Source organism: Furipterus horrens, unplaced genomic scaffold (genome assembly GCF_987537825.1).
Source record: "Furipterus horrens unplaced genomic scaffold, mFurHor1.1.pri manual_scaffold_2, whole genome shotgun sequence".
Classification (NCBI taxonomy): domain Eukaryota; kingdom Metazoa; phylum Chordata; class Mammalia; order Chiroptera; family Furipteridae; genus Furipterus; species Furipterus horrens.
The window spans coordinates 123,533,667-123,555,863 of record NW_028327172.1 but is presented as its reverse complement, the minus strand read 5'-3'; the positions used below and the strand labels follow the sequence as shown (position 1 = coordinate 123,555,863).

At 39.1% G+C, this 22,197-nt stretch overlaps 1 protein-coding gene across 1 annotated transcript in view; it reads left to right on the top strand.

Annotated features, from left to right (window-relative positions):
- The window catches only part of PAPSS1 (3'-phosphoadenosine 5'-phosphosulfate synthase 1), a 93,614-nt gene that overhangs the window by 54,439 nt on the left and 16,978 nt on the right, over positions 1–22,197 (top strand). Inside the window, exon 10 of the mRNA XM_090266386.1 lies at positions 5,660–5,928. Coding sequence (XP_090122512.1) covers positions 5,660–5,928 — 269 coding nt within the window. The remainder of the gene's footprint in view (positions 1–5,659; positions 5,929–22,197) is intronic.

Genomic DNA, 22,197 nt, shown 5'->3' with positions numbered 1-22,197 from the left:
TCATCCTGTGCTAGGTTTTATATACATCTTTGATAGAATGAATGATCCTGTGTTCCTCAGACACATCTCTGCTTTTCTGCATCCATACTTTTGCTCACATCAGTGGGCTTGTGCTAATTTTACTTCTATCCGCCACATTTCATTTGTCTTTTCAGAGGTCAGCAAACTACAGCCTGCAAGCCAAATCTGGCCCCACCGCTAAATTTTGTAAATAAAGTTTTATTGGAAAACTGCCACATTCACTTGTTTATGCATTGTCTGTGGCTGTTTTTGCAATGCTGTATGCAGAACCCCTATAGCCTGCAAAGCTTAAACTATTCACTTTGGCTTCTTAAGGAAAAAGTTTGCTTCTATTTATGGTGTCAGCAGCTTTGCAGTGTATGCTCTATTAGTCAAAATTATAGAATACCTGGTCCTTTCCCAGGAACAGGGAGACAGAGGGCTAGAAAGAAATAGAAACCATAAATGTTAATATTAAATTTCAGTCATCTTGCAGATCATCTCCTGTTTTCAAACCCAGTTGAAACCATGATCTTAGGTAAAGTAGTATTAAACTAAGCCATAAGGAATTATATGTGAATAGGCAAATATTTTACTCTGATTATGGTGTGACAATGGGGGAAAGCACCATTCTTTAGAAGATGGGGATGAGAATGTGAGACATTAATGAAAGTTGTCAGTATCCATGGCCCCAGGTTCGTAATGGTCCATTAACCTTTTATTCTTGATGGAAGAAAATTTAATAGTGGTGTGTATTGGGTTATGTTAGTTGGGACAGTACCCTGGGAATGTAGCTTCCAGTGGAATAGGTACTCCTATTATATTGTTCATTCATGGAAGTTCTCTAGTGGAGAAACCAGATGGTAGGGATGGAAATACGGCCTGGAACTACAGACAGTTAAAACCATTTGTGTAATTCATTGATAAATAGTTACAAGGAATTGGAAAGACTAGAAGTTTAAGAAAGACCTGGTTCTGTTGGCAAGAAAAAAATGGGCAAACAGATCAAATGATCATTGGATTTTTGAGTGCAACTGATAGTAAGGAAAACATTCTACCTGGAAGAAATCTTGGCAGTAAAATTCTTTATGTTTCTAATGTGCACTTTTAATAAGTCATCCATCTTTACTTTATCTGTTAAATCTCCAGTGTGGAGCCAGATTAATTCTTTTTGGAAAGAAAGCCTAGGTAGATAAATTATTAGAATCTGTGAAACATGTGTCTTTGAGACAGAATTTATTTTTTATGTTTCCTTTTGCACATCCTATCATATATATAATCCCACTAAATGGCAATTTTACAAAATCAGATTTGACCTGATTGAAGTCTAGGAATGTAGACATCATACAGCTGAGATGTATTAACCAAGGGTCGTATTCACAGATATACTCCTGTTCCTGATTAAAGAGGACACAGGCTGTGTATCTAGCGCAGAGCTAACCCACCCTCACCTTGGAAATGCCCGCATGGAGTATAGTTCGTACTGAAGTGGACCTTGAGTCACCAGTTGAACAGTGGGTTTTATTTCTTGCCAGAAATTTTTAGGGTGTGTGTGTGTTTGTATTAAAGAATGAATTGTCTTACGTAACTTCAATTTATTGAGTGCACTATGCATCTCACCATGCCGTGTGCTTGATATTACTGTATTTTATCTTCGTAACAGAAACCTTAGTATCATCCCCATTTCAAAGATGTGGAAAGTGAAGATGGCTAGTCTAGTAGTCCTATGATATGAACCCATAAGTATTCTTTCCCAAAGCAGTGCTTCTTCTGGTACCCTACATATGTCTTCTCTTTTGAAACTTATTATTATGGAAAATTTTAAACATTTGCTACTTATATTTGTAAGTAGAGATAATAGTATAATGAATCCCTGTGTACCTCTACGCCAGCTTCAGTAGTTATCAACTCTGGACTGCTTGTTTCATCCGACCCCGCCCTACCGGCCTGTTATTCTGAAACAAATCTCAAACCCCATGTCACTTCATCTAATTATTTCAGTACATATTTCTTAAGGGTGAAGATTTGCAAAAGCATTGGCATGATACCACTATTGCACCTACATATTAATAATAGTTCCTTAATATTATCCAGTAACTAATGTTCAAATTTCTAATAATTTTATGATAGTCACATATTTTTACAGTTTATTTGAATCAGGATCTAAATAAGAGCTATACATTATAATTGTTTCATATGTCTTGTCATAATTTTTTACTTTGTTTTTAACTTTTTATTTTGAAATAATTTTAAATTTCAAGAAAAACTTCAAGAATAGTACTAAGAACTCCCCTTATATTCTTAACCCAGATTCAATAATTTTATTTTTTTAGCGAGGGGAAGGGAGAGAGAAAGAGAGGAAGAGGAAGGAACATCGATGTGAGAAGGGAACATTGATGGGTTGGTTGCCTCTTGTACGCAGCCTGACCTGGGACTGAACCCACAACCAAGGCACATGCCCTGACCAGGAATTGAATTGACAACTTTTTGATTTGCAGGATGATGCCCAACAAACTGAGCCATGTTGGCCAGGGAATAATTATTAACATTATATTTATTTGCTTTTTCAGCCTGTTTGAAAGTTGAAGACATGATTCCCTCATTACCCCTTAATATTTCCTAAAAATAAGGACAGTCTTCTATCTTATCATGCTATGCTCATCAAACTCAGGAAAATAATATTGATGTGCTATCTAATCTGTCCTAATAATATCCTTTATAGCAAAACCAATAATAACAATAAAGTCTTCTCTTTGCCACTTTTCCTTTCTGATTCAGGATCTCATTGCCCTTTAGTCTAGAACAGTCGCTTAGCCTTTGTTGTGTCTTTTCTAAGTCATTTATTTTGTTGACCGTCTCTCAGTTTGGCTCAGGTTACCAGTATTTGATCAGGAATACTGTAGGAAGCAATGTTGAATTCTCAGTACATTGTATTTGGTGGCTCACAGTTTTGATTTGTCCTATTACAGATGAGGGTAACCATTTTTTAAGTTAACTTTTATCACTTAAGATTGTGTTTGTCAGGTTTTTCTGCTGTGACGTTAGCAAATTATTTTGTACTTACTAACAGGTTTTACCACACTACAAATACTGCCAAGTGGTGAATTTCTAATTCCATCATTCCTTTTACGTTTATTAGCTGACTTTCCAACATAAGGTAGAATTTCCACTTCTCTCCCATTGGTTTACTTATTTTATTCTTTAGGGAGTCACAGATTTCTATTTTGCTCAGTGGTTTAAGATCCATTACTCTCGCTTACTTTGATGCTGAGCTTGTTCTGGATTTGCCAAGCTGGTTGCTCTATTCTTTTGCCACGTCCCATAGTTCTTTGAGCACTTTATGACACAAAAGATGTTTCAGCAGGTCTTCAAATAACTTCAGCGTTGTTTCATTTTAATGATGAGATGTCATAGGAACTTAACTCTTGTTTAAATCAATTAGCCTGTGGTAAAATTTGTTTCACGATACGTCATTTCATGGAAAGTTGCAGAACCTGTTGATGGCATTAAGTGAGGACTACTGTACTTTCCTTGCCTTAGCCCTAGAATCAGCTGTTTTGCCACAGAGGCCTGATACATTTAAATGGGGAATGGTAAATACCATTCCAAATAGAATGCAAAATTTGGGCTTTATTTCTGCTCACTACTGCTGCATAGTTGTTGCTTACAGGACCTTTCAGTGGACAGAGTTAAGAAATATACATTTGTACATATATTCATAAATCACACACTTTTATATCTGTCTCTGTATCTGTCTAAGTAGCTAAAAACCATGAGGTCACAGTGTTTTCAATTATAATCCAATACCATATAGTCTCTTCTGGCCTTTCTTCTTTCTGTGTTTATACCTGCTTTCTCCTATGGTAAGAATCCTGTCTCCCGTTATCCTCAATGTATTTACTTCTTTGCTGTACCTCCCTGTATGTAAGCAGTCCTTCCATCAAACGGCTTTCATCTTGGCCCCGGCCTGCTGGCCTGAACCATGAAGGTTTCTCCTTGGTCCCAGTGCTGCTGGCTTGTGCTGGGTCAGTGTCTTCTTCTCTCCCATGGTATTGTATAGGACTGGAACACCCCACTTCTCCCCCTCCCCAGACTTCCCAGCAGTGCAGCAACTCACATCACCCCAGGATTCATTAGTGTGTCTCTGTTGTGATTCAAGGCAGTTAATAAAGAATGGGCAGCATAAAGTGGAGGGAGAAGAGGTGCGAGAACTAAGCTGAGTGATGAGATTTAGGCCAGAATCATTATGGCAGGTTAAGTTCAGGCAGTAACCCCCTAAATGGAGGAATATTAGTATTCATATTCATGTCAGAAGAATGTCATAAGAATGTCATTCTTCATCTGTTCTTTTTTGAAGAACTGGAGTATAATAGAGTTACAAAGTAAAATTACTTCTTGATCTTGGGGGAGAGGCACTCTAGAGTTCTACTTGATGGCCAGAAGGGATGCTTTTGGAATCTTTTTATGTCATATAGAAAACAAAATTTGAAGTGAATTCAGAAGGATACAAGAACTTTCAGGTCTGTACTCCTCCTTCCATCTCCTAAAAGCAGAAATGCTTTTATATTTGTATTGGGAACTTTCTTCTTCTTTGTACTTTAATATCAGTTATTTCTTGGGCGAAAACCAGCCTTGTTCACATGTAAAAGGTAACTTGAACTTCAAAACATAATGCTGAAAATCTTGGAATATCAGAGGATATGACCAAAAAACCCTGGTCAAGTAGGGTGCCATAGTTTTCCTCCTGGGGTTTTTGTCACGGGATAGAAAAGGGTTACAATTGAGGACAGAGTGGAGAAGATGTACTGTTTGGCTTAAAAATTATTAGGGGAGTGGAAGATGTTCCTCTCTCTGAGTCAAGCTTGGATTAACACAGCATGGTGTCGTACCAGATGTTGTGAAGGCACTATAATACAGAGCTCCTCTAGCTGGGTGTTACTCGGTTCCTTGCCCTATGAGCCCAAAGAACCATGCCTTTTAAGCAAAGTCGCCTAATAGCAAGCCCCACATAGGAATGAAGCCAGGGTTGTAAGCTGGAGATATGGAGTTAATCAATCTAATTAATCTAGCAATTTTTATCATTTGGGTAATAACATTGGCCCTAGTAAGGGATATCAGTGGTTCTCAACTGTCACCCAAAATCCTAACCTGGCATCACAGAGCCAGATAGGGTTCCCATCAAGCAAAGGAATCAGTATAAGTGAGCATATTTGGATAGCAAGTTAGTTTTTTGAATTATATATTTCTTTACCTTACTGTCTTCTTTTAATAGAGAACTTTCTTAGGTCCTGTGGAAGGATTAACCTGATGGGTAGTTATGGCATTGACCAAGGTTTTATATCCATGTAAGCAGCTGAACCAGGATGTTAGGATCCAAGAGTCTGATTGTTAATTCTTAAGTTTCCCATGAATGCAGAAAGTAACTGTTATAAACTCATCACTGTTACATTAAACGTTTGCAAGCATATAAGATTTGTAAAGTAAAAATATAGTAGAAGTACTGGTCATGTTGGCATGGTCAAAGCAATACATGTTTTTTACCAGTTTCTGATTCTGAGAATGCATGTTTGTTTAATCCTAAGCTTCAGGAATTGTTTAACCTTTGCAAGGTAATCTGTTAGAAACATGCCACTCTTAACTCTGAAAATTCTCTTTTCAGATGCTGTCTTTGCATTTCAATTACGCAACCCAGTGCACAACGGGCATGCTCTCTTAATGCAGGATACCCATAAACAACTTCTAGAGAGGGGCTACCGGCGCCCCGTCCTTCTCCTTCACCCTCTGGGTGGCTGGACGAAGGATGATGATGTTCCGCTGATGTGGCGCATGAAGCAGCATGCTGCAGTGCTGGAGGAAGGTGTCCTGAACCCTGAGACAACAGTGGTGGCCATCTTCCCGTCTCCCATGATGTACGCTGGACCCACTGAGGTAGACTGCTTTTCAGATTTTCACTGCAGCGGTGTTGAAACTGCTCTTAGTAACACAACTAATGTCAGCGACAGACCTGTCTGTTGATTTTTCTCTGATCAGTTGGTCTATTGCAAACATTTGGTGTGCCCAGAGTACTCCCCGCAAGGGGCAGCCTTCTTGGGAAAGGGCAGGCAGGGAGGGACACACTTCTCTTGCTCTTATTGCAGTTCTTGGTCCCAGATGGGGAGCCAAGTCTCTGTAGACAGAGGGACTGTTGCACCCGGGAAGGTGTGATGCAGGCGCCTCTTGTAACTGCTGGCCACGCTACAGACACAGCTCTGACAACACCGACCTTAGCCCTCCAGCGAAGTCCTATGTCACTCTTCCCAGGAAACAGATTTGGTCTGATTTTTTTCTTCTGAATTTTGGAGGGGCCAAAGGTATTTCAGTGGGAAGAGAAGTATGGCATATTAAAAACGTTCAAGGGACATTCTTCATCTATTCGTTTGTGAAGTATGGGAGCATAACAGAGTCAGAAAGTAAAATTTCTTCTTGGTATTGGCTGGGAGAGGATTCTAGGGTTCTGCTTAAGGATCAGAAGGGATATTTTGTGATCTCTTCATAACTATATTTAAAGAGGCTTAAATAGGTTTTTGCTTCAAGACAGAGTAGGCTTTCAAAGATAGTTGTTAAATGAATGAATAAATCAATGAATAACCTAAAAAAGTGTGGGAAATTCCCTGCCAGCTTCTTGTTGAGTGTTCAAGCTAGAGAATAGGAAGCACGTTATCAGTGTATTCTTTTTCTTTTCTTTCTTTTTTTAAAAAAATATTTATTTTTAGAGAGAGGGGAAGGGTGGGAGAAAGAGAGAGAAACATCAATGTGTGGTTACCTCTTGAGCACCCCCAACTCGTGACCTGGCCCACAACCCAGGCATGTGCCCTGACTGGGAATTGAACCAGCAACCCTTTGGTTCACAGGCCAATGCTCAGTCCACTGAGCCACACCAGCCAGGGCAAATGTGTTCTTTTTCATCTCCACCTTGAAGGGAGGTGAACTTACTCAATTACATTTATCTAGAAGGCAAATCCTTTTAGAAAGGATTAAATAATTTTGTTGTCTATACTCTGTGATATCTTCCTCAAAAAAAAGCAAAAACCAAAAAAGCTTAAAAGAAATCCAAGTATGTTTGGCTATTGGGATCAAGCCTAAAAAATTTTATGACGCTTAGTTGTGGGCTTGTATACTTTATTATCTCTTTCCAAGAAAAACAGGCAAAGAAAAAACTTCAAGTACAAGAAGCAGAAGATTAAAATGTATTTAACTCTTCTCTTGGATCCAGCCGAAGTAATGCAGGCTAAACTCCTCATATTCTTTCCTCCTGGAATTGGGTAGTGATAGACCTTTGAGTTTCCTAGAGACCACAATGACCTTTTAGCTTTTACATCTCAAAGAAGATGTTTTGGAAATGAAGTAGCTGTTCTGTTAAAATAGTTTCCCACCCTCTCCTTTGGTGCTCTCTCCACCATCATCGTTGTCCTCATCATCTAAAGGAGATCGTTTGGTCTGAAGTTCTCCAGAATCATAGGATGAATGGTTTTCAAAAAGTGAGGACACAACCCAAGTGAGTCTAGTGTCAGAAATGGGTATAGATCAATAACCTTCTTACGAGTCAGATAGGCGAGTGAAGGAAAGCATTTACCTTCCCTGGTTAGGGCATACTTTGTCCTCTGCGTTTCTTATTTTCTAAAAGGGGAAGAGAGGATGTTTTATTAACTACAGAAACTAAAAACTGCTTTTTAAAAGGTGGGATTAAGGGGAATAGGTAAATAATAAATGCAGCCAGCTGTAATAAAAAAGGAAATCTTTTCTTGACAGCCACAAAAGCTCAAGCATGCTGTTTTGTCTACATTACGGAGATTTTTATGTCTTCTGATTTCAGAGCAGGGTATGTTTCTAAAGAAAGATGCAAAGGTGGGAGTACCTAAAGCTTCTTTTGGGGTGCTTGCATTTTGGCTCACCTTAGTCTTCCTCCTTGCAAGGCAAAGCTGACTAGTTAGTAAGCTGGCTGCAGGAGGCCTCGCATTCCCCTCCCATTGTTGCCCATGAGAACACAGTCTGGAAAAAAATAATGGAAGACTGTTGTCAGGAGGCCAGGCACAGGTTGGTCCTGGTTTGCCACCAGCCGGGTTGTGATCTTAGGTTAGACTTCTCTGGGCTATTTGAAGTGCCCAGTAAATGGTTAAGGGATGTGCAAGAAGTGGGACTGGAAGTTTTCTAAGGTTGTGCCCCATTATGATCATTTTCTGTTTGTCTTATTTTCCCTTAACTTCATATTGAAGTATACTGTACATCAGAAAAAGCATGCATTTCATAGGTACACAATAAACTGAATTTTTCCCATTTGATCACAGATATACAACCAACACCCAAAGTTTTTTAAAAGGCTATTACAGCACCCTAGAAGCTCTTCTTCCTCACCCCTCCTATTCATTACCTGCCCTCCCCACAGTAGTCTTAACTCTCCTCACCTCTCACATCATGAATCCAGTTTGTTGGGTTGTGGTTTGGATACTGTGGCAAGCAGACTCAAGAGCGAGGTTAGGGTTCAGGTAATGTATGAGGGAGAGCCCTTGGGGTCAATGTTTGTGGGAGGAAAAGGAACTGAAGGGAGCAGAACCGGGCAGAGGGAGAAGCTGATCTGTGATTCAGTCTTATGGAAGCCTAGTTGATCCCATGTGGAGTTCTGGGAAGGCGTTCAGAGATGTTCCAAGTTGCACAAGAAGTGGGCGGTTCTGCCCCGTGTTGAACAGTGATTGGCCGCCCAGGGGAGGGGTGTGCCTTGGGCTGCGGCTCTTAGAGGCAGTTTCTAAGGCGGGTGACAGCTGCTGGGTGTGTGCTGGCAGCACTCCTCGCCCCAGGGGACCTGGGCATCACATCACAGCCTCCAGCCCTGCCTATTGTAACGCTTTTTATAACTAGAATTATATACTATCTCATATCTCGCTTCTCTCACTTTACATTTTGTTTGTGAAACTTGCGCTTTTGGTTGTGTGTAGTTTGTTGCAGATTGGTCCTGAGTACTGTGGAGAGTTCCATGTGTGATGGCATCCAACACTGTTGATAGGCTTTCTGGCAGTTTCCAGTTTTTGCTGTTAGGAATAGTGCTGGTAGGAAGGTGTTAGTACTTGCCTTTTCGTGAAGATTTCTGTTGGTGTACCTGGGAGCAGAATTGCTAGGTTGTGGGGTATGCATTCGCTCAGCTTGATTGATTGATTTTCCTCACCCAACGACATTTTTTTCATTGTTTTTTTGTTTTGTTTTGTTTTGTTTTAAGAGAGGAAGAGAAGATGGGAGAGAGAGAGAGAAACATTAATGTGAGAGAGAAGCATTGAATTGGTTTCCTCCCATTTGTCCCCAGACTGGGGAGTGTACACAACTGGACTGGGGATGGAACCCGCTACCCAGACATGCATGCTGATCAGGAATTGAACGCACAACCTTTTGGTTATGGGACAACGCTCCAACCAACTGAGCACCTCCGGCCAGGGCTGCTCAGCTTTAGTCGATGCTGTCAGTCAATTTTCCAGTGGGTGACAGTTTTACATTTCCATGAGCAGTGTATTTCTTCCCCTGTATTTCACCATTTTAGCCTTTTGGTGCTTTAGCCCTGACTATTTAGCCAAGCAAGCATTTTGTAATACTTTTGCTGTTTCTAAAGCAACCTTAAAAATGTTTTCATTGAACAAGTTTTACTGAAGAGGAAATGGAGCATTGTAAATGAGTTATATTTATATACAATGATTGAGAAATGAAATATAATAATAACACATTTTTATTGTGCTTACTGTAGTCGCCATGCATTACATGTATGTATTAGCTAACTTAATCCTTAGAACAATACTAAGGGGAGCTGCTATTGCTATTCTCAGTTTAAAGGTGAGGAGACTGAGATAGAGAGTTAAAAAAGAAAAAAGGTTATTGAAGGTCACATCGTAGTCATAGATAGTCTGGCCCCAGAGAGCCATGTATCTAACTTCCATAGAATCTTTCTTATCTTACTATATAACAGTAAAGCATTTTAAAAAAATATGTGACTATGTATTTTTTGAAAACAGCCTGGAAATAAATTCTTCAGATACCCTGAAGGTGTTCCAAAATAGAGAGTTGGGATGGCCCTAGCTGACACTCATTAGAGGTGGGATCTCTATACGGTGGCTTTCACTTATTTTTAGATTATCACAGCCTAGAGTTGTGTGTTATGATGTTCTTTATATTATCGGTACAGGCATACCTCAGAGATAGTGCTGGTTCAGTTATGGAGTACTGCAATTTAATGTCACAGTAAAGCGAATCACATGGATTTCTTGTTTTCTAGTGCATATAAAAGTTATGTTTACACTATATTGTAGTTTATTAAATGTGCAGTAGTATTACGTCTTATAAAAAAAACAATGTACATACCTTAATTAAAAAGTACTTCATTACTAAAACTGCTAACCATCATCTGAGCCTTTTGGAAAATGACAGATAGACTTGTTTAAGCTAGAGTGTTCACAAACCTTTAACTTGTAAAAAAAAAAAAACAAAAAACCACACAATATCTGCGCAGCACAATAAAGAAAAGTGCAGTAAAACGAGCTATGCCTGTATTGTTGCTTCTTGTACTATTAAGCTCTCTGCCTCATGTTATTGGTAATATCTGACCGTGTTTTTGTTGTTGTGAGAAGTGAGTGGGATGTTGGAAATCATTTAACACATTACCTAGCTTGTGATAGCACATGGTAATTAATATCAGTTGCCTTAAAAACAATAGCAAAGTACTTTGCTGTGAGTTTTCAACATCCATAGGATTCTGTCTTCACATCAAGGGAGCTGCCTACACCTCAAGGCTGCCTGTCAATCAGGGTGAAATCCTAAGCTTTTCTAAAAAAATTATTTTTATTGTTTTTCTATCACAGTTGTCCCACTTTTTCCCCCATTGCTTCCCCCTCTACCCAGCCCAACCCTTCTCCCAGAGTCACTCCCCACCCTGTTGTTCATGCCCATGGGTTATTTATATAGTTTCTTTACTAAACCCTTCCCCTACTTACCCCTACTTCTCTCCCTCCCCCCAATCCCCCTGATAACTTTTACTTTGTTTCTTGTTCAGTTTTGTTCATATGTTTATGTTGTTCATTAGTCTCCTGTATCGGGTGATATCATATGGTATTTTTCTTTCATTGTCTGGCTTATTTCACTAAGCATAATTCTCTCTATTTCTATCCATGTTGTCACAAATGGAAGGAGTTCCTTCTTTCTTTCTGCTACATAGTATTCCATTGTGTAAATGTACCACAGTTTTTTGATCCACTCATCTACCGATGGGCACTTAGGTTGTTTCCAGCACTTAGCTATTGTGAATGGTTCTGCTATGAACACAGGGGTGCAAAAGGTCTTTTGAATTGTTTTTTCAGGATTCTTTAGGTGTAATCCTAGCAGTGGAATCTCTGGTTCAAAGGCAGTTCCATTTTTAGTTTTTTGAGAAAATTCCATACTGTTTTCCATAGTGGCTGTACCAGTCCGCATTCCCACCAACAGTGCACTAGGGTTCTCATTTCTCCACATCCTCGCCAGCGCTTATTGTTTGTTGATTTGTTGATGATGGCCATTATGACTGGTGTGAAGTGGTATCTCATTGTGGTTTTTATTTGCATCTCTCTGATGGCTAGTGATGTTGAGCATTCTTTCATATGACTATGGACCTTCTGTATATCCTCTTTGGAGAAGTGTTTGTTCAGATCCTTTGTTGCCCATTTTTTAATTGGGTTGTCTGTCTTCTTGGTGTTGAGATGTGTAAATTCTTTATATATTTTGGAGATCAATCCCTTTCTGAGGTAACATTGGTAAATATGTTTTCCCATATGGTTGGTTCTCTTTTCATCTTACTGGTGTTTTCCTTTGCTGAGCAGAAACTCTTTAGTTTGGTGTAGTCCCATTTGTTTATTCTTTCCTTTATTTCCCTTGCCTTAGGAGATATATCGGTGAAAATGTTGCTACGTGGGATATCTGAAATTTTCCTGCCTATGTTTTCCTCTAGGACTTTTCTGGTGTCACATCTTACATTTAAGTCTTTGATCCATTTTGAGTTTATTCTGGTGTGTGGTGTAAGTTGGTGGTCTAGTTTCATTTTTTTGCACGTCCCTGTCCAGTTCTCCCAACACCATTTGTTGAAGAGGCTCTTCTCACTCTATTTTATGTTCTTTCGCCTTTGTTGAGTATTAGTTGACCATATAGATCGGGGTTTATTTCTGGGCTCTCTATTCTGTTCCATTGATCTATATGTCTGTTCTTATGCCAGTACCAGGCTATTTTGATTACAGTGGCTTTGTAGTATTGTTTGATGTCTGGTATTGTGATTCCTCCTACTGTGTTCTTCTGTCTCAAGATTGCTGTGGCTATTCGGGGTCTTTTTTGGTTCCATTTAAATTTTTGAAGTATTCGTTCTAGGTCTGTGAAATATGTCACTGGTATTTTAATAGGGATGGCATTGAATCTATGAATTGCTTAGGGTAGTATGAACATTTTTATGATGTTGATTCTTCCCATCCATGACAGAGAGCCTGGAATGACCTCCTCCCTAACAAACTTCATGTGGGAGCATGCATCCTCTGATTTGGAATATCCTTTGGTATTCGATAGTATATAAAAAATATGAAAATCAGTATCAAATAATAAAAGGAAAAGGAAAATAGCTACCTGTGTATGTGTCATACATGGAACAGATTCTTTGCATACATTGTATAACCTCACCCTTGCCACAACTCAGTGAGATAGGTTTTATTCCCATTTACAGTTGAGGTTAGTGAAGCTTAGAAAGGCCAAGTGACTGTGGTCGCTCAAAGAAAATCAGAGCAGGTCAGCAGTTAGAATGGGAAAAGTAGATTTTATTCAGGAACTATTGTAATAGAGGACAAGAGACCTTAGGATAGAAGTGGGTTTGATTCTGAGTATGTCATGGACAGACAGGTGAGGGGAATTATAGACAAGGACGTGGATGGGGGTTATGGATGGAAACTACTAAGAGGAGACATCAGAAATAACAGTCAAGGGATGATTATGGTTAAACAGACCTAGCTGAATGCAGGCCAGCTGATCAAATATCACTTGGGGGCGGGCAGGGGCTGAAGGATTGGATCAGATATAGATGATGGGGCCTTCTCAATAAGCTGACTTAGCGAGATTTTTGTTAACGCTGGGTGGTGCAGGGCCCACAAGAATGCGCACTGAAGGTCAGGCCTAGAGGGCTTCAAAGAGCCTGGCTAGTCAGGTCAAGGAGAGAGTGTGTCAGATCCTACAACCAGCAAGATGCAGTGGTGGGTCCGAAACTCAGGACTGTGTGTTCTCTTCACCAGTGCTCCTTGCTTTCTGGAAGCCTCTTAGGCGTCTGTTCCTCAACAGTCAGTGGGAGGGCAAAGAATTTAGGTGCCTCCCCAGAGCTCCCAGGTTTGCTAGAGGTATAAAGGCACCTTACAGTTATATTTGTGTCTATCTGGAGCATCAATTATGAGCTTAGAGATGAGGTTCTTATCAGGAAGATAAGATCAGATCTGATGCATAAGCAAAAGTCATTATTTAATTTCTGAACTTTTAAAGAACCAACTTTAGAAATTCTGGTAAGCATCCTCACATTTTAAACCATTAAGTGTTACAGTGTTTATGACCTGGCAGGATTTAAACTCTAGATTGAGTGGCTTATGAAAACTATCCATTTCTTTTCTGAAGTTCCTCACTTGTTTGACTTATTTGGCTTATTCACAGACTTAGTGAGGGTTTTTTTTTTTTTGTAATTAAAAAGAAAACACTCATTTCTGTAGCGTTTCCAGTGACATCAGGAAAAAGTCTGCCGGTAATGCTAATTTGCCAACTAATAATAATAAAATAAAAACAATGACTCTTCCTTTAATCAATTTTCTGTAGGTCATTTAGAAGGCATTGGTACTAGATTTGTTTCCCCAGCACAAACGCTTTTCGGAACAACGAGCAGCTTTCAAGCCTGTTTGGTTATCAACAGGATGTTCCTGATTTTCCAGTCTGTAAAGATTTAATGGCTTCATTCCTAAATTCCGTTTTAGGAATTGGGTGGGAGGGGGCTGCCTGTGGCTGGAGAGTTGCTTTCCTAATCTAAAAAGGGTTTACATGTGTACATTTATATTTTGTGAGCTTTTAATTGATGGTAGAAGTTAGTTTGTCCCCTCTCACAAAATACTAAACCCATCTTTGTAAAGCACAGGTAATGCTTCCTAAGACCTGTTGCATGAAAGTGTGGATACGTGCAGCTGACAGCTGCACCCTACTGTAAGACATTCAAATGAGAATTGCCAGTTGACTTTTGGAGAGAACACAGGTTAGGAGGTAGGAATTCTTTGCCATGGAAGTTATCCATGCATAGATAAATGATTCCTTAACAGAGCCTGATTCTGTGGAACTGAGCAGATGCCCTTACATAGGGGTGGTAGGAACATGCAGTAGCCCCTCAGGGGGTATGTTCCAAGGCCTGCAATGCCTGAAACCACAAGTAGTACTGAGCCCTATATATACTATGGTTTTTCCTATACATGCATAACTTTCTACTTAAAAGAAACACCTTCTTGGCATATCGATTTGCCAGTGTTACCACACTTAACACTTTGGGGCCATCGTTAATAAAAGACTTAATTTTGCTTAATTACTTGAACACAAGCACTGTGATTCCAAGAGAGCTACTAGGTGGCTGATGGGCGGGGAGCCTGTGCAGCATGGAGATTCTGGACAAAGGGATTTATGTCCTTGGTGGGATGGAGTGGGAGAGGATGAACGTTCATCATGCTAGGCAGAATGCAATGGAGCGCCGAATCGTTTATTTCTGGGATTTTTCATTTAATATTTTCAGACTGTGGTTGACTGCAAGGAACTAAAATCACGGAAATCAAAGCCACAGATAAGGGAGTGGATTACTGTGTTGCCACCTGCATGCCAGTATATTCATTTAATTATTCAGCTTTACACAGTTATCTGTGTGGAGCAGAAAATAGAATGTTAAGATATAGATCTATTCCTCCCTATAAACACTTGCAAGAGTTCTGATAACCTAAAGGAATGTTGTTTCTTGAGATCTGAGCCTAATTATAGGAGCAATAGACTCCCACGTTTTAACTGTAAACTTTGACACCCTCTGGGGCCTTTGATCATTTTGTCTTGTACTCATTTATTTTACTCATTTTCATGGAGTAGTGCGACACAGATTCATGATGTCTTATCCAAAATCTTTGGGGCTGTGTATTACTTAATTCTCCTGGTGGATCTGGGACATAAAGAACATAGAAATTTTCATAGTAGAGTGAATAATTTCTTACACTAAGTAGGATCAGTAAAACTCAAATAACTTCATCAGTTTTGATCATGGTTTGCTACTAAATTAGTTTAAAAACTAGGTTTTGGAGGTTTTTGAAGTTCAGATGGGTGTGTTAACTAATCTTATTGTGGTTATCACAAAAAACATATCAAATCATATTTCAACACCATAAATTTATAGAATGTTGTATAATAATTATATCTCAATAAAACTGGAAACTAATCTTGGATTTCAGATTTTTGGATAAACAATTTTGGGTCTGTACCATAAAACATTTTATATCTGTTGATCTATTTTGAAAGTTATTAAAATCTGTATAGTCTAATATCTTATATATTTATATGTATCTTGAGAACTGAAATGACTAATTTAATTCAGAGACATTAGATTTTAGGATGCTTTTCAGGAGGGAAGAATGACCTTTTTTTTTTCTCCTGATTTTTCTATAGATTTTCATTTCAGAATCTGTTCTTGTTTCTTCTTGAAGCAGAATCAAGTTTTAATATTTTCTGTTAGGTTTATCAGATTTTCCTGTTGTTAGGGGATCTGTACTGTTTCTTTCTTAAATATACCAGTTTGTATTTTCTCTCCTGCTCTGATGTTCTATCCTATTGTAGGGCTTGACACACTGTGAGCAGCTCAGTCAGAACAGGTGTGTGTGGACTTAGGGGTTGAAGAGACCCAGAAATAATATTGGATTTCTTTGTCATTTATTTTGTGGCCTTTGACTTGTTATTGAATTTATCTAAGTCTCGTTTTTCTTACTCGTGAAACAGGAATAGTAACTCTCTTTATCTATTTGTTGTAAACATTAAATGAGATAATATTTATAAAACAGCTTTTACAGTGGCTGGCATGTTAGGAAGAGCTCAGTAATTGTTATCTACTTTTATCTTCTCTCACCCCAATAAAGGATTTATGAAAAGTTTTCTGACACCTTACCACCATGGTTGCCTTTCTTTGGTCCATTAAAATAATAATTGGTGAGAGGCTAGAGAGGCAGAAGAAAACCAAGCCTTTCTGGCTTTAATCAGAAGCAAATTTAGGGGCTCTCGGGCTTAGTGGGTAGGAGTGGGAGGGGCAGCTGGGCCATAGTACACTTGCTTTCTCCCACTTTGCCAGGCCAAGCTCAGCTAGGGCAAGGTGATTTACAAGAATGATATTAGCCCTGGCTGGTATGGCTCAGTGGACTGAGTGCCGACCTGAGAACGAAAGGGTCACTGGTTCGATTCCCAGTCAGGGCACCTGCCTGGGTTGTGGGCCAGGTCCCCAGTTGAGGGTGTGTGAGAGGCAGCCATACATTGATGTTTCTCTCCCTCTCTTTCTCCCTCCCTTCCCCTCTGTCTAAATATAAATAAATCTTAAAAAAAAAAAAAGAATAAAATTAATTTGGCTGCTGATGGGTTCTGACGAATACATCTCTTACATTTGAGTAATCTCAAGTTGAAGACTGAGATTCCTTGCAGGTAAAGGAAGTATGGGTAAATCTGTGTGTTTGGGACCCAGTATCTTGATTTGCAGAATGAAGGATTTGGATTTCACAAACTAAAACTGCCTTTCAACTCTGAAAATTGTGTGATGAGAGTAATTGTAAGGTGTGTCTAATTCTCATTTTAAAGCTAAATAATGAAATATTAAATAGATTTCATAATTTTTGCATTGAAAATCAAATGTGACTCCTGGAAGCACTGAATACTGCTCAATGCTTGTACAGAGTAATAGAAATTGGGAGAACCACTTAGTACACTATAGTCGTACAAAGAAGATGGAAAGTCATCAGTACGCAGAGTCTACATGATAGGAAGGATGAGCCTCCTCTTTCATTTGTGTCTCTAAATTTTCCCAGTTTGAAGAGTTTAAAATGATTCCTACCACTAAGAAATCAAGAGGCAGGCTGTTATGATTTGGGAATTTCAAGAAAATAGATTAATGCTAGAGTGATTTGATAATGTAATGTACAAAGAATTCCATCTCATGGAACTCACGAGATGAATGAAAGTATTGATATTTTTATCCATGACTTTCTAAAGAGGTTTTGTAATGTGAAAATAAGTGCATTTTTGATAGTTTGGAAAAGAAAATGTGCAAATTTGTTTAAAAAACAGTCTCTGTGCCCAAAGTTCTGTTATAAACCAGTTGAGTATATGAGTTTTGCTTAGCGGATTTTTTTAGCTGGACTTAAAAACTGTTTTATTCATTATCCTCAGTATTTTTAATTAAGAAAAATTGAAAATATGTACTTAATTTGATGAGTCAATTCTCAAACCTTAATTGAAGGGAAATGAGATAATTGCTGAACCTGAGTATTAGTTAGCACTTGGCACTTGTATTTAGTCCTCCTGCTAGTCCCTATTCCCACCTTAGTTTCCCACCAGTCCCTTTATTTTGTCTACTTTTAAATGCTTCTTTAGACTAAAGAAGTCACTGATTGCAAGTATCCGATAAGGATGTTCTTCCCTTTTGTCTAATGGCAAAAAGAGTAATTTCAGTGAAGGTGTTTTTCCCTTCATTTCTATTTTGGCTTATATTAAGTTGTATCCAAATGATTGAAGATCAGCAAATATATACCATATTAATGCCTGGGGCTAAAATAGAATCTACAAGTCTTTTTTTTCTTCTTAAGTTTCTATTTTACTTTTTGTTTATTTTTAACAGTTATCTTTTAGGGAGCATATTATCTTTTTCAGTCAGTGAATGGGTTTCCTTCATCAAGAAATCATAACTTACAAAAGTCTTTCCTGTTAAAGAGATGTAGTCATGTTTTTTAGTTAAGGACAATAAAATACAAAAGAGAAGGAAAAAATAAAACATTTTAAGTAAAACCTTAAAAATATAGTCAGAGTGTTGTGGAAATCTTAGATCTTGTGAATATTTTTGTAAAGTTTAGTCATCCTTTAATTTTCTTCCAGCTTGTGTGATGAATACAAAATCTTGTGGTTTGTGTAATTTGAAACACATTTAAAACAGTGTGAGTTAGGAACTCTATGAATCAGATAAGGTAAAATTTAAGTTACATTTTAAGAAATGTGTTTTCTTTTTTTTTAGGTTTATTTTAAATGATGTGTAGACACCCTATCTAATTTTCATTGGGAAATAGGAACCTTAAAAAACTTTTCCACCATTTATTTTTAAAAAGTAAAATATGGTGGGAGTATAAATTAATATCACTTTGTAAAACTATTGTACACAGAGCTCAGATGCTCAGAATTAGATTAATCATAATTTGTGGTGTATGGTGCACTGTCATCATTGGTCCGTGAGCAGCTTTTTGTTTTTATTTTTTTTTTAAATTTTCATTGTTTATAGATATGTTATTGAGTGAATAACTGTGAATTGCCTTTGATGTGAGAAGCATAACTTGCCTCTCCAGGCTTCTACCAATCCCATCTGGAATTAGAATTGCTTGGGCTTTTGACATTTATCAACATGCCTTTCAGAAATTTTATGCTAGTTTGCATTTACATAAGCAGAGTAAAGTAGTGTAATATTTAGTCAGATGATCACTGGGCACTTAAGTATCTGCTTTGTCACTGACTTTGAATCTATGGAACCCACGAAAGGTCTTTGTGACTGTCACAACAAATAGAGAAGCTTATTTATTGAGCCAGGTTTTTTCTTTGTGAGCCTGTGGCTTATGTCCTAGAAACACCATAGTCTCAAAATGACTCTCCTGCTATTCTCCTCTGCCTCCACATAATCACTGTCTTGAATTTTATATTTTTTATTTTCTTACCTTTACACACATGCATACACATTTTCATCACATGTACACATGCTTTTGTGATATATTATTTAGCTTTACTTATTTTCCAACTGTATTAGAAGGGTGTAATACTTTATCTAGTCTTTGGGGACTTGTTTTTTTTGTTGCTGTTACTGCACTTACAGGCGCCCTTATGTTACTAAAATTCTTCCATGTCATAGTGTATGTAGATGTAAGTTCAGTCATTTCCCATGTTTGACATCGTTCATTACTAGAATATACCGTAATTTATCTGTTTTTTTTTCTCATTGTGCCAACATTCATGTTTTCTGTTTTGTTGCATGTGTTCTGTTTTTGTTTTATGTTATTGTCTACTATTGTGAATGGTGCTACTACTGTTATTGTTTGGTGCCTGTCTCATGCATGTGTGCAAAAGTTTCTCCTTGGAGTGGAATTTCTGGGTTCAGTGAAATGCAGCCTTAAGTAGTAATGCAACTTATTTTCAAAAATGGTTTTACCAGTTTACATTCTCACACTTTCAGTGATATATAAAAGAGCCAAATAATTCACAAGTTCTTCAACTGGGATAACTTTTTTGGGAAGTGATTTGATAACTGAAGTCTTAAAATTGCATAGTTTTTGGCTCATCTCTTTCTTCTTAAGGAAATAATTAATCAGATCTTTTAAATTTCTTTACATCTCAGCCCCCACTTTTCCTTTCCTCTCTGTCCATGCACCTCCCTGTGGTGGTCTCACCCAGCTCCGTCCTTCAGATACCTCTGTGCTGATGATACTCAGACATCTATCTGTAATTTACATATCTTTTCTGAACTCCAAACCCATAAATCCAACCACCTTGAGTGTCTAACATATAGGTCAAATTTAACATGTCTGAAATGGTAATTGCCTCCATTTACCCCTCCAAATGTGCTTTATTCTTAGCTTGTCCCCTCCCCTCAGTTGATCGCAGTTCCTTCAGAAACCTTGGAATCATCATTTTCTCTCACAGACTATGCCTGGTTTGTCCACAGAAATGCTTTTCCTTCCACTTTCAAAATACATCTAGACTTTCACTTCTGGTCTTGATGGAGTAATGGATACGGGACTTGCCCTCTTGCTGAAAACAACTATAAAATTGATTAAGTATGTGAAACACCTGTATGAAGCCTTGGACAACAGGCCGCGCACAGGAATGTAATCCCGAGGGACGGGAAGCACTCACAGTGAACCCTGCGTTTACGCTGGTTCTGTGCGTGGGGATAGCTTCCTGACCACAGCACAGACTGTGGGAATCTGACTGGAACACCGTGGTCCTGTTGAGCTGAGGAGGCAGACTGGATTTTGGGGCTGCTGGAGCAGCTGAGACCTGCAGGGTACTTACCTGAGAGGAGGGGGCAGCACAGAGCCGAGCACCCGAAGGCTGTGAGGATGTTAGCCATGGTTCCTTGGCCTGCATTTGTGCTGGACAAGACTCTGCAAGGACTGATGGAGAGTGGCTGCAATAATTTAGAGTGGAATGAAGACGCTAGAGGTTGGCTTACATAGTGTTGGAAGATGACATTCCAGCGCAGCTCAAGTGGAGAGACCTTGTTAATGTCCCAGGTATTGATCTGAGGCATCAGAAAAACATACCTTGAGAGTAAAGACCTCTTTACTATATCCTAGACGGAGTATTTGTCTGGGTCCCGGTAGGAGGTGGAAATCACACGGAATTTTAATAGGGGAAATTTAAAGAATTGTTAAACTTCAATAGGGGAGTAACTGTAAAACGGCGAACTCTAAAAGGGTACCCTAGGTTTGAGGGAGATTACCAAAGGAAGGGCAAACTTGTAAGAGGGATCACTCCGTAAAGGTGGGCTCTAGACCTCATCGAGGAAGGCATGGTTTTATCCCCATGGGTGGTGGAGAAATTCAGTGGATTGCCTGGACCACAACTGGTTCGCAGAAGCCAGGAAGTGGAAAACAACCCTCTGGTGCGCAGGCTAACTGAGGCTGACAGACTGGTGCCCAGAATGGCTCAGGATGTCTGGGAGCCCTCTTGCTGCCAGAGAGGTGCACAGTGAGTGATACCCATGCTGAAAGGGACGCAGGAAGCAGCCCTCTGGGCACAGGCCAGCCCAGGCTGAGCCCTGTGGGTAGGGAACAGGAGGGAGCCAGGGAGCCCCTGCTGGTGGGAAGCTTGGGTGCACTGGTGTCTGCACTTGGAGGGCTGCTGTGAGGTGGTCTCTGGGTCCAGGAGAGGGCTTTGAGGTTGTGATGGATTCTGTCTGCACTTTGGGCTTGCTCATGGACCAGAATGCCACCAGTTACCCACGCACGGAGGCACGACTGACACCTGCTTCCTCCTCCAATGTCCCTGTGATGCCCTCTACTGATACCGTGTACCATTGTGCTTGCTGTTAAAGAGAAGTACTTAGAGTTCAGTCCATATCCTAAGTTCTGAACGGTAAATTTGGAGTTGAGAGGCAATAGATTGATAGTTGGTATAAAAAGCTAGACTGGGGCTGCCCGACAAGATTTATAACCACGTCTCAGAAAGATAAGAAGAAGGGGTGCCAGTAATTGCCTGCCTGCTAGAATGAACCTCTTAACACTCTGAAGGAAAGAACACAATTCAGATTCCTTAAAACAATGATCCACAACTCCAGCACACAGTAACAAATTACTGGCAATGTGAAGGAACAGGATAATGTGACTTGAAATTCAGAATAAAATCTGTCACTAGGAACATACCTTGAGCTGATGCCAATGTTAGAACTAGCAAATAAGAGCATTAAAGCTTTTTGAAGGAAAATATGGTTTGTGGGTGGGGAATCTCAGAAAAAGTGGAAATTAAGAAAAATCAAATGGAAAGTCAAGGACTAAAAAAGTATAGTACCTGAAGTGAAAACATTTATTGGATGGACTTAAAATTAGACTAGTGTCGGCTGAACAAAAGGTGAGTGAGCGAGAAGTTAGGTCGATAGAAATTATTTGAAAAAAAGAGAAAGAAAATTGATAGGGAAAATGAGCAGAGCCTCAGTGACCGGATAATATCAAGCCATCTAACATATGCGTAATTGGAATTGGTAAAAAACATTAACCTAAAAATTCAAGAAGCCTACAATCTTAGAAAAATAAATTCAAAGAAAACCACACTTAAGCACATAGCAGTGACGCTGGTGAAAATGAACACTATAAAGAGGAACCTTAAAAACAGTGATGGAGGGAG